This window comes from Tenrec ecaudatus, chromosome 16 (assembly GCF_050624435.1).
Source record: "Tenrec ecaudatus isolate mTenEca1 chromosome 16, mTenEca1.hap1, whole genome shotgun sequence".
Classification (NCBI taxonomy): domain Eukaryota; kingdom Metazoa; phylum Chordata; class Mammalia; order Afrosoricida; family Tenrecidae; genus Tenrec; species Tenrec ecaudatus.
In genome coordinates, this window is record NC_134545.1 from 30124657 (window position 1) to 30140331 (window position 15675).

The 15675-nt window shown below is 58.3% G+C and overlaps 1 protein-coding gene across 1 annotated transcript; it reads left to right on the forward strand.

Moving 5' to 3' along the window:
• The first annotated feature begins 13245 nt into the window (after positions 1–13245).
• On the forward strand, positions 13246–15514 carry CCDC188 (coiled-coil domain containing 188). Its single transcript, XM_075533419.1, has 9 exons — positions 13246–13488; positions 13639–13752; positions 13932–14039; positions 14121–14228; positions 14330–14386; positions 14466–14525; positions 14626–14690; positions 15168–15248; positions 15328–15514. Exons 1-9 carry the CDS (start codon positions 13246–13248, stop codon positions 15512–15514), a joined length of 1023 nt encoding a protein of 340 aa, XP_075389534.1.
• Positions 15515–15675: the final 161 nt, after the last annotated feature.

A 15675-nucleotide genomic window follows, 5' to 3' on the forward strand; every position in this document is an offset into this window, starting at 1 on the left:
CAGACGCATCAGTTCTTCTCCGATCTCCTCTGGAAGCCCCGTGGAGTCCCGCTGCCCTACCCATGGGGTCATCGGGAGTCCGCATCCCCTCCACGGCAGTGGGCACATGGCCCTCAGTATTCCAGACCCATACGCAGCGTCTGGGACACCGTCACATGCATCACTTGTGTTCTGTCACCCAGATCTGCCGCACTTGCCTCATCCTAGCTAGACTTCCTACCTGCGGGCCCTGACTGCATCCTCATTCACACAGCCTGCCTGCTAACCACAGGCCGCAATGGGAGCCCCAATCCACTGCTTCCTAGGCCAGGCGCCACCCCCTAGAGTGTCTCAAGATGCTGCCTGGAGCTGGAGAGCATACACACAAGCCCCCAGGCCCCCAGCCCTGGCTCTTAACCAGCCGTGGTGGTGCCGTGAGTTACAGGTGGAGTGGCCGACCACAAGGTCAGTGGTTCAAACCCACCAGTTGTTCCTTGGGAGAAAGATGAAGCTGTCTGCTCCCATAACAAGGAGCTCGGGTGCAATAGTAGTTGCAAGGTGAGCTGCTACCTCCACGCTCAGCAGTTCGACACCATCAACTGCTCTGTGGGAGATAGGTGAGACATTCTCGCCTTCTCTCAGAAACCCCAGGGGGCAGTTCCCGCCTGTCCCGTAGGCTCGAGATGAGTCGGAGTCCATTTGGTGGCAGTGAGGTGAGTTTTGCTCCCAACCAGATCGACAGTCTCAGGAACCTGATACAGGATTGCTATGGGTCAACGCTGACATGGTGGCGCCGTTTCTTGTGGATGTTGGGGTGTAACTAGGCAGTGCTCTGAGCCACGGCCCTCACATCCCTGAAGAGCAGGGAGGTCGCCCTGAAGGTGAGATGGCACACCGAGAAGACCAAGGATAGGGGCTCTGGCTGTGGGGGCTCTGAGCTCCACCTCTGCCCCCAAGTTTCAAGCTGTCCCTGATTCCCCAAGAGCCCTCCCACCCCAATTTGATTAACTTGGCCACCCAGTGGGTAATCCTGGACAGACCCCACTAGAAGAGGGGCACATGAACTCCAGGGAAGAATGCCTACCCTCTGCCCTCAGTTGTCCTGAGCTACCCACTCCACCACTGGGCACAAACATCCTTGTGACTCAAGATGGCCCCAAACGGGGATCAGCTTTCTCCCCAGGGAGATGGAACAGAGTCCTGGGCCAGCCTGGTGACCACGAGGCAGTCCATGACAGTCCCTGACACCCATGACAGGCCAGGACTGGGACCCTGCCCCCCCCCCCCAGAGTGATTGGAGCCCCACTCCCAGAATCTTGCCTATTCACCTGTGGGCAGGCAAGAAGGTCCTTCACTGTCCTCCTAGGGCTGGGGTGTGTCAGAGATTGGTCAGCAAGGTGGCAGGCCAGCCTAGGCTGGGGGTGGGGTGGGGGTGGAGGGTGCACAAGTGGACATCAGGGAAGACTTCGTGCAAGGGGACAGGTGAGGTCAGAGGCAGGCCTGCTTTGGCAGTCAGAGGCGGCTTGGGTCCCATGCACAGGCCCCGCCAGAGGAGCCTTTGTGAGCAACCAGGCAGATCCGCTAGCCTCCCTCATGGCTCGTAGCTCCCGGCCCACAGGAAGATGGTGCAGGGGGGCACCGCAGACCCAGGAAGCTGGGGCCAGAGGCCCAGGAGCCCTGGGCGGGAGAGCGGGTACCCGGAGGGGGAAGATGTGAAGGCAATCCCACTAGCTATGAGGGCAGCTGGGAACGCCCTGCCCGCCCTGCCTCACCAGTGAGCCCCCATGACACATCACTGTGCCCACCCCTGCCCATTGTGACAGACAAGCTGTAAAGCTAACTCTGAGGTAGGCGGGCAATCCAGATAACCTTGGCCTTGCCATTCAGGTCCAGCCCCCAGCCCAGCTCTCCACCCCAGGGCCAGTTCACACAGATGGCAGGAAGGGTGATGGGGGTGGGGACATGGTGATGGCAGTTTCTGGCCATGGGGAGAAGCATGGCCAGAGGAAGTAGCCCTGCTGGGAGGCTGTGCTGTGGCCCTGCGTCCTGCCCCAGCCAGGCTCCCAGCATGCCCTGAGCCTTTGCCTGGAGCGCCCTCTTCCTCCCTGGATCGGAAACGCACTGGCTTCACACCCTGCAATGAGCCACACCATGTCTTGGCAGCCCCTCACACTTGAGTAAGAGTGAAGCATTGGTGGGTGGAGCAGCCTGGGCCAGATGCTTGGCCAGGCAGGTGGGGACAATGGAAAGAACAGGAACTGGACCAAGCTGATGACTTCAAGTCGGGGGACAGAGCCCTAGGCCCTTGAGTCAAGCTTACTGCCACCATGAACATTGCTCACTAGGAGGGAGCCGGCTACCACCCCTGGACACAGTGACAAGGTGGGACCCCCATTCTCACAGAGAGTGCACCCGTGCACCTGGGGGGAGGGTGCATCGCACCAAGGTGCCATCCTGCCCAGGGCATCAACCACGCTGATGGGCTTTCATTAACGTGCTCATAATGGCAATTATGCTGGGGACGCTAAGTACGGTTATTAATCATTAAGTAATTATTAGCTGCTATTGTATATTAATTATCTGGTCATCGAGAGCATTCCTGCATTCATCACCTAGATTTAAGCTTCTTCGATACTATTTCCCAAATAGCAAGGTTGCTCTAAGGTGCCTCTTGGTCTTCTCTGTGGGGACAGCTCTTCCCCATCAATCTGCACTCCAGGCTGGGTTCCTCCCTGCCCCCACCCATCTTGGGATCCCCGAATGTCTAACAGTGTGCCCTCCAGCCAGCAGGTACTGATCCTGAGCTTCTGTCTCTTCCTCATCCCCAGGGGGTGGGCCACAGCCCGGTGCCAAGGTTTATTGGGAGATGGCATTGAGGAGCTTGTCACATAAGGAAAACCAATCCCCCAACTCTCCCCCCCAAAATCCCACTGCCTAGAGTCGATTCTGACTCGTGGTGACCCTGTAAGACCCAGTCGAACTGTGGCTGTGGGTTTCCAAGGCTGTTCGTTATTCTTTATGGGAGCTGAGAACCCCATCTTTCTCCTCCAGAGTGGCTGGTGGGTTTGAACTGCTGGCCTTGCAGTTAGCAGTCCATCGAGTTAACTGACTGTGCCACCAGGGCTCTTTGTCACATAAGAGGTACTCGTCTTGTGATCCCTAATCAGCCCCCAGCTGCAGGCAACAGGACTGTACCACCCTCCCCAGTCCCATTGTAATTCTCAGCACATCATCTGCCCCGCCTCCTACCCTGGGGGGGTCTCACAGACAGGGAACTGACACAGAGGTATACCGTCAGGGCTTCCCTCGCTTCATCCCATCTCGCAGATGGACAAACTGAGGCTCGGGGACAGGCTCTCCCTGCATTTGCCAGGTCCATGTAAGTGTGCCCCTAGTCTCTGGGAGCACGGTGCTCATGCTGGGGACGGTGGCCCTCATCCCTCTCCTGCCCTCTCAGGGTGGTGTCTAGAGTATAGGGGGCCCCAAGGACTGCACAGGACCTGCCCCCAAATGCACACCCAAACCCACACACAGCCTGGCCCACAGCCTGGCCATTTCCATCCCCCACAGCTGTTACGACACTCCCCCTAAGCTGTCTCGCTTCAGTTAATTGTGCCCAATTGAGACTCAGATAATGGGGTGCTCTGAGCCCAGCAGAGAGCTGGCACAAGGGTGAACAAGGTAGATAGATCACCCACAACAGCAGACAGGGTCACACCATCTCTTAAGCTCACAGGAAGGCCCATGTGAGGTCCCACATTTCTGAACAGCCAGTGGGCTCCCAAGGGCATGGCATGTGGTGCTCGCGATGGCGGTGGAGATGGTAGAGGTGGTGGTGGTGGTAATAATGAGTGTGATAGTGGGCATGCTCATGGTGATGGAAGTGCTCACAGTGGTGGTGGTGAGGATGGCATGATGGAAGTTGTGATGGTGGTGGCAGTAATAAAGGTCATGGTGATGGGAGTTGAGGTAGGTAGTTGATTGTGCCAACCTGGCCGATAAACACAGGTGGGGTTAATTGAAGGGCAGAGGGATAAATGGTTCTAGTTCTCGGGTCCCTTGCTTTCTGATGGTCGGACCATGGTGCAGCTGCCTTAGCCAGTTCCCTGCTTCAGCTGGCAAGGCTCACTTCCTGAAAGACATCCCTGAAGTGAAGCCACATGGACCTACCCCGATGCAGCCCTGGGTGCTAGACCACCCGTGTGGAGACCCCTGCCAGCGCTGAGATGCTTACACATTCACTGACTCGGCTTTCCTCCTGCAGTCGGCATCATTGCGTGTGTTCTGTGAGATGGAGGAGGACTTTGTGGATTGGTGTCGGACATATGGGTTAATGTTGGACTTGTGGGCTTGGGCAGCACTGGGTTGGGATGTTTTCTTGATGCGCACTTAACCTTTATATAAAACTTTCTCATACATGTTTCTGTGGATTTGTTTCTTTAAAGAACCCAGATTAACACAATAGTGATGGTGAAAATTGGTTACGGAGGACTCAGAGTGTCCTAGACAAGCAACTTCTATGCTCCCAAGAGTCACCGGGCTCCATCCTGGCCGGTGGGTTGTCCCTGAGAGGCAAAAAGAGGGCTTGACTGAGCCTGACAGGGCAGTCAGTATATCTTGAGCTCACAGAGGACATTTAATCTTAGTTAAAAATAAATAAGTTCAATTATTGGAAAGGGAAAAAAACAGGCTAGTATTTACTGCAAGTGAATTGAAGGTAATTACTCTGGGGAAAGTCCCCTTGGCCGATGTCTGCCAAGTCCCCCCTGCCTCCCCAGGCCCAGGTTCACTGGCTCAGTGGCCAAGGGCCATAGTGAAAGAGACTGCTGGGAGGGCTGGGGCAAGATCAGTCTGGCCCTGCCTCTCTCCTGGACCATGGCTGTGGGGTGGGCAGTAGCCCCCTGCCCTGGCCCCATGCTTCCTGGACCCCTCCTCTGGCCACACTCTAGACCTTTGATCAGAGGGGCCCGCAGCCCTTGGCTCTGCCCCCTCTCTCTGTGGCTTGCTTGCTGTGTGAGTCCAAACTAGCCCCTCATCTCTGGCCCCGGGTCCTCACCTGCAAATCAGGCGATGACATGAAAGACGATGGCTGTCTAGCACCGAGGCTGGGGTGGGGGTGGGCTATCACTGGACCATGACCGAGACGCAGCTGGAGGATGTGGTCTTGTTTGTGCTCCCAGACCCCCACTCAGCCCAGAAGAGAGTGAATAAGGGGTTCTCCAAGGGCACCTCTCCATGACACACCTGAGGCCTGAGACCCCTTCCTCAAATAGAGGCACCACCCAGGCCCTTTGGAGCCAGGACCCACACCTCTCCCAACCCCGGCCAGGGGCTGCAGCTTGGCTCTGGGTAAATGACTTGCCCCAATTCAGCCCTCCTGTCCCTGACCACAGCCCGGGCAACAGACCCCTGCCCTCCCTGGGCCAGGCTCAGCAGGCCCCTGCCTTCTCTCTGACAGCGTCTCCCCCTGTCGGGCCCCTGATTGGCAAGGACGCCCCCTCCCGGAGCCCCAGGCTCATGGGCTTCCATGAGGGGGGCAGTGGGAGGAGCTGTCATTATAATTAGTGTGGACCGTGCTGCATTCACAGGGAAGAACATCTCATTTCGAAACACACCGCCAATGCCAGTTCCATCTCACCCTGGGGCCATAAGCACTTTTCCCGTCACCCAGCGCCCCTCCAGCAGGCCCCACAGAATCCCCAATAGCACAAAGGGGAGCGTCTTGTCTGGACCCCACAGAGTGTACCTCCAAATAAGGAGGTACACTCATCCTTGCAGCCACCAACTGCCCCCACCCTTTCATCTTCTAAACTCAAACCAAACTGACCACTTAGCGACACAGTAGCACTGCCTCTGTGGGTTTCTGAAACTGTCACTCTCTTGTAGCAGATAGCCTCAACTTTCTCCCTTGGAGAGGCTGGTGGGTTTGAACCATCAACCTTGTGGTGAGCAGCCCAACAGTGTTTACCTAACAGTTCCACCAGGTCTTTCGCTTCTTAAAAAAAAAATAACCTCACTGCCCTCAAGTTGATTCTGATTCATGGCGACCTTATAGGATAGGGTAGCACGGCCCCTTTGGGTTTCTGTAACCCTTTACAGGAGTAAAAAGCCAAGTTTCCTCCCAAGGAGTGGCTGATGGTTTCGAACTGATGACAGCCCAATGCATGACCACACACCATGAGGGCTCCCTCGTTCATCTCTAGTGCCTGAAAAAAAAATGTGCTCCCTCTCTCATTCTCTGATGAGACCAGAGCAGAAGTCACGGCCTACAGAGAAGCAGGGCGCCAGCGGACACTGTCCTTCTGGTTGCCCTCTGAGCGACCTCGGCCAGCCCCAATCCTTCCCCCGCACCCTCCACCCCCAGATTTGTATCATCCTCTGGCCTTTCTTTAAAAATCATTTCCTTGATTAGTGAGCGTAACGTTGAAGACGCATAATTGAATTTCCAAGAAATTACCATTTTTATAAGTTGCGCCGCGCTCCTAAGATAAATGAGTGTGCTCCTGGCAGATCAAGGAGGGGTGGAGAGCGCACCCGCAGGCCCCAGTGGGCAGCCACCCCAGAAAAATGGACGGCCACCTGTTAGAAGGGGAGGTGGCTGGTTGGCTATTTGGTTTAGCTCATGCCTAGCTAGCCCAGATTAGCTGGTGGTTTGAGTGGTTGGTACATGGGTCATAGGTCATCTTAGCTCACCAGGCCTGAGGCCAAGGCTTGGAGACAGGCAGGAAGGAGAGCAGCTGGGGCAGCTGGTTACCCCCACCCCACCTCCACCCATCTTTAGGGGAACCGAATGCCCACTGACCAGGCTGGCACTAAGAGGGGCCAGGCAGCTGGGCTGCTCTGTGAAGCAGACAGTGGTTGAGCAGGGTCATGAGGCGTGATGGCATTAGGCAAGGTGAGGGCGTGAGGTACCGTGGGTAGCTGACCCGTTAGCCAGGGAAGAGGGCTGATTTTCGACGGTCAGTACATCCATCAACTAGTTACATGGTAGATTTAGTGGCTTCCAGTTCGCAAGTTGGTTAGTTCACGTGCCTCTTGCTGACTGGCTGGAGCTGTCTGTGAGTGAGGACCGAGTTGGCTCCCAGGCAGGCTGTGTGCAGCGGCCCTAGTTCCCACCAAGGACCCACAGGAAGCCACACCCAGGGGTGTCCTCTCAGGGAAGGGCAGGACTGTCCACGCCGGCCAACAATCGGCAGCATGGTGTGGCAGACAACATTCCACATGAGGTCCTGTCCTCCAAGACTGGTGTATATGCTGCCTTGGGCCACAGCCTCAGGATCAAAGGGCCCAGTCTTCTGTGTAAGGCAGGGCCCTGAGCTCCCAATATTCAGCGTGAGCCCCTAACAAGGCTTGATGGGGCCCTGTCCCTTCAGCAATTCAGCCCCCCCAGATGAGAAGATGGGCAGGGCTCATGTGGGGATTGCTGGGCCAACCCAAAGGATTTAAAACACACACACACACACACACCACTGCCCTTAAGTCAATACTGACTCATAGCAACCCTACAGAACAAAGTAGAACTGACCCTGTGAGCTTCCGAGACTGTGACTCTCCATGGGAATAGAAAGCTCCATCCTTCTCTCATGGACTGGCTGACAGTTGGAACTAAGCACATGGCCAGCAGTCCAACTTGCAACCGCCATGCCACCAGGCCACCTCTACCCCAAAGGGAAGTCCTCTAACAGCTAGGTGTGGGAGAGTCTGTGCACCCCACCCACTTCTGCTTGTTGCAGTCCTATTGCCCAACCCAGGAGCCCTGCCCATTTACTACCCAAGGGGTCTCAAGCCCAGCCTTTCCCCCACCCTGCTGCTGTCATGCCAAGACCCATCCCTCGCAGAGCCTAACAGGCAGACAGCAGCCCCAGGCTCCCACCCACCAGCACAGCACAGCCTCTCAGCCCAGCTCGGAGAAGCAGGGGACTGCCAGGCCAGGGCTCCAGAAAGGCACAGACCGGAAGCAGAAGCCATGGAAGTCCAAATGCAGGTCAGGAAAAGATCATGGTGGGCTCAGTGCTGGGGGCTGCACACTGAGCCAAGAAGGTCCAAGCACAGTCGCTGGCTCATCCTGGGCAGCTGGGCAGAGGAGGGCACTGTGGCAGCATGTCCTCTGCCTCAGTGGCTCTTCCATGCTTCCTGCTTCTTGGAGACTCTGCAGATGGCCATCCCAACCCCACACCGAGCCTCACCATTCCCTCAGGCCTCTGACCACTCGCCAGATGAACCACTTGCCTGCCAGGGCCTGGCAAGAGCCAATCACACAGCACGCCTGCTCTGAGGTCAGCCCACAGGCAGGAGCCGCTTACCTTGGGAGGATCAGGCTCTAGTTGAGGGGCGTTTCTGCCTTAGTGTGAATAGGGGGACGGGGGTGGGGGGGTGGGGGCGGGGAGCCTGCAAGGGACCAGAAGACCTCTCACACCGCAATTGGCCTAGGTCTCCCATCCGAAGCAGAGGGACGTCCACCCCTGCACGGGCCCTGCCTTTCCAGTAAATTTGGCAGGGCATGTCCCTGGTTCCCCATTCCCAGAAACTGCGCTGCCTGGCCTTCGAACTGCCCCCCGCCCTGACCCACCCCTGAGAACCTTGTGCTCTGCTAGCAGAATGGTGGTGTCATCGTGTGGTAGAATCTGGGCACTGCAGACCCACTCCTTCCTGGGATGAACACGGAAGCCAGACCCTGTGGGCCCCTGGGATTCTCTGACTTTCATCCACTCCACACCCTTATCACTCAGCCTTCCACGGGCATATGACTGGGGTACAAGGGCAGATGAACCCTGAACTCTGGTTGCCTGGTTAGGAGCCTGGGACTGGTGGCTATCAAGCCTCCAACCACACAGCTGCCTGGGTACCTCTATCCAACTGGAAAGGCTGGAGAAAGGGAGAATGAGTCTAGCTTGGGGGTGGGGGGAGGTGGAGGGAGGATTCTGGGAAAAGGGGCAACTATACCCACTCCCAGGGGCTAATGACTCTAGATTGCAGGGACCACCGCAGCCAGGGCCAGGATCAGAACCCTGGGTACTCCCAGGCTTCCAGCCCCCTGGGCCTAGCACCCTCCACACCAGCTGAGAGTCATTTAATGCTGAGGCTGCTCCAAGTCCTCTGCAGAACTGTGCGCCCTCAGATCCTTAACTAACAACTGTGAGCCTCTGGTGCCACGAGTGACCGGGGGGGGGGGGCAGGGGGGACAAGTGGCCTGCCACACCTGAACTGGCCTGTTCAGTCTCCCTGCTCCAGCTTCCATCCTACCACGGCCATCACACCCTAGGAGAACCGCTGTTCCCCAGCTCCCCAGAGGTCAGCGAGTGAACGAAGATCCACCCCAAGCCCCTGCATCACCACAGCCCCTGAGCCTGTCCCCTTCCTGGAGGCATGGGGCACCTCTGAGCACCCCAAGTAGGTAAACCAGGTGAACTCCCAGACCCTCAGAGGGTCATGGGGGCCCGGCAGCTCCAGGTCCCGGGAGCAGCCCATAGACCTGAAGGGCATTGCTCTGGATTGACTGGGCCGGGACTCTTCCCTGACGAGGCCCTGCAGGATGGCTCAGAGGTTGTGGGGGAGCGGTCTGGCTGGTGTCCTGCTCGGTCTGGTTCAGAATTCCTGGCTCCGAGGTCAGTTAGCACCAAGTTATGAGGGGCTGCGGAGGAGGGCAGGGGGCTTCATCCTGGAAAAAGCACCAGAGCAGGGGGCCAGGTTGGGTCCATCTGCCCGGGAAAGCATGGTTGGCCCATGCTCAGGGACTTCTGGAGGCCTGTTTTCCTGTTTGTGATATGGGGGGAAGTGAAGGGGTGGATGTGACATTGGGCCAGGAGGCCCTGGCCACTGGGCAGTATGCCCCAATCGGTCACCCCCACACGACCCCCAGCCCAGCTCAGAAATCTCAGAGAGAGCTAGCTAGTCCATCAGCCGCCTGCCCTGCCCCCCTCTCTTGGCCCATTCCTAGAGCAAACTGAGGAGGGGCCAGGGCAACGGGGGCAGCCCCTATTCCAGGGCTCCCGCTCATAGAAGCCGCGTGTGGGTGTCAAGGCAACCGAGCAGGATGCGGTTTCCATGGCAACTGGTGTCCTGAGAGGTGCACTGCCTAACAACTTGGTCCTTAACGCAGCTTAACCACCCCACCCCCATCCCCACTGGACACTTTCAGCAGCCCTTTCTGTCCGTGTGATGGCGGGTAGCTGCAGCCTGGAGCGTGGACCCTGAGCCAACACCCTCCCCTCCTCAGGGACATCCTGGCGCCAGATCCCCTTGGACACTCCGCCCATGCGCACCCCGTGGCCCCTTCGCACATTGTGCTCGCAGTCAGGACACCACTTCGTCCATATCAGCGTATCTGTGCCCTTTCCGGATCGCGGGGTATCCAGATCCCTACGGCGGCGCCGGCCACACGGCAAGGGCCATAGAGTGATGAGAGTTCGGAGCTAGCCACAAACTCTGGGTGGTCCCCCGAGGCGCGATGGCAGCTACCTTGGGCTGTCCCGTGCAGAGAGGGGCACCCGGTGGCAGACGGTGGGTGACGCAGCCCAACATGTGGAACGGCCGCCGCGCCGCTTCGCGGCCAAAATGAGAACCGCTGCCTTTGGGGCGCGCGCGGCGCTACGCTGTGAGATCCACCAGACCCAGGCAACTCCCTCCCATGCATCCCCACGGTGCACCCCTACTACCCCAGGAGAGGGGCCTGTTCCCTCCGGCTTTCTGCATGGGCTCACCTTCACCTACAGTCACAGACTGGCCTCTCCCGCCCCCTTCCTTTCCCTCCACGTGTCCCTGGAGCCGATGCCATTATGGGTTCCAGCCCTTTGGGGTTCCTGTTGGTGTACCGGCCTGGGCTCGGGGATGGGGCAGTTGTCGTTACAGGAGTCACCAGTCTCCACGAAGGACTCTCTCTTCATGTGGCAGCCCCACCTGACTAGGCACCGAGCTGGAGAGCAGCCCCCCTCAGCCCACGGGGGCTCTTTGAGGGGATGGTGCTTTCTCCCACCCCACCCCACCCCTACATGGCCACCTTACCTCGGTTGTCCTTAAGAGGTCATTTCATGGAACTCTCTGAGCTGAGTGCCTCCTGAGGCACCTGATAGTGCAGAAAAAGACCCTGGACTCTCCTTCCTCCCCCCCTTGGTGGACCTCACCAGTACCCCTCCATAGCAGCTCTTGCTAATGTCAGCGCTGGGCTCCAGGTCCTTTCTCATACAGCCCCACTCCTGCCCCCACCCGGAAGCCGCTGTTGTACAGGGCTGCACAGAGGCTGCCCCCACCCACCTTCCTAGAAGCACAGCCTTCTGAGCCTGAGTCATATAAATGTCCAGCCAGAAAGGGCCTTTAAGAGGAGGGTGTGGAGCTAGCCGCACCACCCCCTCTGTTGATGAGGTTGTCCTGGCAACCCTGTGTCTGCCCCATCCCACTCCCACCATGGCAAAGAAAAATGGGAGTGTGACCACTGGTAGACAAGAGATTCCAAACTTGTTCATTTGGGAAGGGGAGCTGACGTAGTAGAGAAACCTGGGGGTGGAATGGAGCAAGGACAAGAAATCGGGCATAGGGGATGGGCTGGAGTGACCAAACCACACTTTTTTGAGGGCAACAGCACTCTGTGATATGAAGAGAGTAGGTGTGAAGTGGGGAGCTGTCCAGGAAACCCCCAAATCTGTGCCTCACATCAGAACCCTAGCAGGTGATCCCTGTCCTGAGATGAGATGCTTTCTCTGCAGGGGGCCCTGACCGCCCCTCTTGCCTAGCACTAATTGAGAGAGAAAAGGGCCAGGTGGCCTTGTCATGCCTCCCTTGCAAATGGGGATAGAAAAAGCAGGGTCCCGACATTGGAGGCAAGCGTTAGGAGGAAGCCCAGGGTAAGAAGAAAGAGGAAGAGAAGAAATGAAGAAGGCAAAAGAAGATTCCCCATCTTGCAAAAAGCCTGTTTTTTACATCTCTTCCATTAGAACATGATGACCGAAAAAAACGACTGCCACTGAGTCAATGCTGATGCATACCAACCCCCTGCAGGTTCTTAAGACCGTCACTGGTTACGGGAGTAGAAGGCCCAGTCTTTCTCCTGAAATGAAAAAACACATATCCAATGGAACAAGAATATCAGACATGCCCCGGACTGCAAGAAAAATGAGCAAAGCTGTGTTGGAGGAAGTCTACAGCCAGAATGCTCCTTAGAATCAAGAACAGCAAGACTTCAGCTCACACACTTCGGACATGTCATCAGGAGGGACCAGTCTCTAGAGAGGGACATCATACTTCATAAGTAGTGCATCAGAGACAAAGAGGAAGGCTCTCAAAGAGATGGATTGATCCAGTGCCTGCAACAATGGGCTCCGACCTAGCAGCAATGGTAAGGATGGCTGGGGCCGCCAGGCAGTGCTGTGCTGTTCCACATGGGGCCAATAAGTGTCTGAGCTGACTCAGAGGCATGTAAAAATAAACACACACCAAGAAAACCTCCCTAAAGATGAAAAGGAAATAAGATTAATGAAAAAGGCCCAACATCTGATTAACGGGAGTCCCACAAAAGAACAGGAAAGCAAACTCCATTTGATAAAAGATACAAATGTAACAAAACTGTAGAACATTTTTGAGAATGCTACTTGAGGATGCACTTCCACAGAGCAAGGAAGATATGTAGACAGAGATGTGTCCACAAGGAATCCAAGAACGTTGAACAGACAGCCTGGAGGACTATTGGAAAGAGGGAAAAAATAAACCAAACACTTGACACTGGCTTCAACATTCACTAGCTGCTTTGTAATCATTAAAAGTCCTCTGGAGCACACTAAGCTAAAAAAACATTTTTTTTTTTAATGCTTAAAAACTCTGACAGTAGGTTGAGCTCCTCTTTGTTGAGAGAGCAAGCGTGTACTTCAGGTCCCATCGCTGAAGTTTCTGAAACATGGAGCTCAGGCTGGGGACAGGGGACTGAGTGGGGGAGGGGGCTTGCAATGGTACACTTTTCATGGTTGATTTTTTTTAAACCAAGAGACTGAATTATCTTAGTTCTGTTTCAAATAAGTAGCGACTGTGGTTGGGTCAGGAGATACAGAGAGAGCTAACCGAATGAGGACTTCTTGGGAATAGTGCCTGCCCAGGGGACAGTGGGCTGAGGTGTGCTGGGGGACCCAGACCCATTGTGACCTTTCTGGCTGCTCCCAGGCCTTTGTGACAGTCACCCCAGGAGAGACCTGAGCTATGACACCCAAGTGCTCTCAGTAAGAGAGTGCAGGTTGGGCCCAGTCCATAACCTGGACCTGGGTCAAGAAGGGGTCACAGGGAGGTATGGAGGGGCCGAAAACCCTGGGCCCCTGTGCCTACCACCACCCCCAGTGCCCCCAGACCCCAGCACTGTGCCACGGACGATGCCTGGAGCAGCCCTGCCTAGGATTTGTAAGGGGGCCCTGCCTGGCCCCGCTGTTCTCCATGCACCCAGTGGGGTCTGTGAGGCCCTTCCCAGTCCCAGATCTGAGGGTGGGGGCCCAGGTAGGGGGCAAGGCATGTGGGGGCACCCCTTTGGTGCAGAAGGTGAGACAGCCACAGAGGTGGCTGCAGTCAGTCATGGGTGAGCCAAGAAGAGGTGGCAGCAGGGGTGGCTTGGGGCTGGCCCCCACACGCAAGGGGAGGGCAGGGGAGGGACCCCCAAGCTCAGGGGCCAGATCCTGCCCACCCCTGCAGCCAGTGGGAGGGACCCCAGCCTCGTCCAGGGCAGAGCCTCCCCAGCCCCAGAGGCCGCTGCTGATGCCTACAGAGCTCTCCCCTGTCCAGCTGGAGCAGGAGAACCGGTGTTTGGTGAGCACAACACGTCCCCCGCCCCCACCCCCCACCTCCCACCCCCACCCCCCAGGCTGCCGAGCTGGTCTCAGGCGCTGCTTCCCAGGCCCTACTCAAAGCCCCAGACCCCAGTCTTTGGGGGCCAGCGGGAACAGGACTCCGTCTGCCCCGTCCATCCGTCTATCCCCACCGCCCAGAGAAAACAGAACCAGGACCTGCAACAACAGCTGGGGGTGCTCATGGGGCCGAGGTACCAGTTCCTGCCCTTGTGCCACAAGCACTCCGACTGCTCGGCCCTGGCCTGGGTAAGCCGGCGGCGGCGGGGATGGTCAGCCAGCCCCCACTCCCCGACCCCCTCCCGGGGCTGACGCTGGGCTCCTCCGCAGCCTCCCGAGCTGGCCAGGCCCCAGCCCTCCGAGCCGGCCAGGGGGCCCCTACAGGTGCTGCGGCAGGAGGTCTGCCAGGGAGAGAAGGCGTTTATGCAGCAGTCCCAGGTTAACGCGGACCCCTGGGAACGACCCCACTCTCCCCCCAGTCCCCCGCAAGGAACAAGGCCACCCGCCCTGACCCCGCCCTCTCCACGCTCCGCCCCCAGCACGAGCTGCAGCAGATCCGGCTGTGCTTCGAGAGGAAGAAGATGGCCATCACTGAGGTGCCCCTTGGACCCTGCAGGGCTTGGGGACATCCCTGGGCCCGGCTCCCCAGAGTGAGACCCTGCCTCTCCCCACCAGGTGTGGGACGGCGTGGCAGAGGTGCACCTGGCACTGAGCAACCAGGCCACCGGGCTGCTGGTACGTCCCCCTGAGGGGCGTGGCCTGAGGCTGAGCGGGCAGGGGGCGGGCCGCGGGCGGACGGACTGACGGACGTGGAGGACCCGATTCCACCCCCCAGAACCTCAAGAAGGACATCCGGGGCGTACTGGAGCAGATGGAGGACATCCAACTGGAGATTCTGGGGTGAATACTGTGCAGGGCTCGGTCCGAGCCAGGACCTGGCAGGAGCCTGTCAGGGTGGGGTGGACCGCCCACCAGGCCTGGCCCAATTCTGTGCCACCAAGCAAGGGCGGGGCCAGACTGGGGCTGGGGTGGGAGCGGGCTGGCGGCGCTGACTGCGGAGTTCCTCAACAGGAACCAGACCCAGGGCCACCCCCAGGTCAAAAAGGAAGAGCAGTTGACTTGTATACCGGTAAGCCTACCCCCACCCCCGGCCCTCTTCCAACCTGGACACCTACCCCCTCGCCCCCCTTCCCCCCCCACCACTCCTCCACCCGAGGCACTGTGGGGCTGTCCCTGGATCTGAGTGGAGGGAGCTCTTCCTCATGGCAGAGGGCACGTGTGGGATATTATTACACAGGTGATGGAGCTAGGCAGGCCTCCCCACTATGGCCAGCGCTAGAGTCCCCGTCCCTCTCAGCATCGCCCCCCCACCCCCAGGCAGTCTCTGATCCAGCCCCCTCCCCAGCAGAAGGCGAAGCCACAGGTGGGCTGTTTGGAGGGCTTCAAAGGCCAGCTCTGGTAGGTCACCTGGAGGGCAGAGCCTGTCCCCCCACCCACCTGGGGGGGTGCTCCCTCCCCTGACCACTGCTGCCCACAGGCTGCTGGCCCTGAGACTGCTGCTGGGTGCCCTGCTGGCCTGCATCACCGCCTACGTGTACGTGGTGGACCCCGTGCCCTTCGAAGGGCTGGTGCCACCCTTGCTGAGCCGAGCCGCCGTCTGGAAGCTCCGGGGCCTCCTGGGCCCCTTCCTGCACCTCGAGGTGGATGACTTCCTGCCCTTCTAGGACAGAGGACAGAGGCTGGCGGCCCCAGCAAGGAGGAGGCCTGTGGCAGGCGGCATGACTGGAGCTGCCCAGCTACCTCCCCAGCCCCTGTCCAGGGCAGCAGCGCATCCCCGCCGCAAGACTTGCAGGAGGATGGAGGCTGGGTCTGTCCCGAGGGCTGG

Excerpts from the sequence above, each read along its gene's own strand:
- CCDC188 (XM_075533419.1), top strand. The coding sequence starts at position 13,246 with ATGGAGGGGCCGAAAACCCTGGGCCCCTGTGCCTACCACCACCCCCAG. Across the intron at positions 13,753-13,931 it reads AGCAGGAGAACCGGTGTTTG|AGAAAACAGAACCAGGACCT; the intron begins GTGAGCACAACA and ends CCCACCGCCCAG. Across the intron at positions 14,229-14,329 it reads CGTTTATGCAGCAGTCCCAG|CACGAGCTGCAGCAGATCCG; the intron begins GTTAACGCGGAC and ends CTCCGCCCCCAG.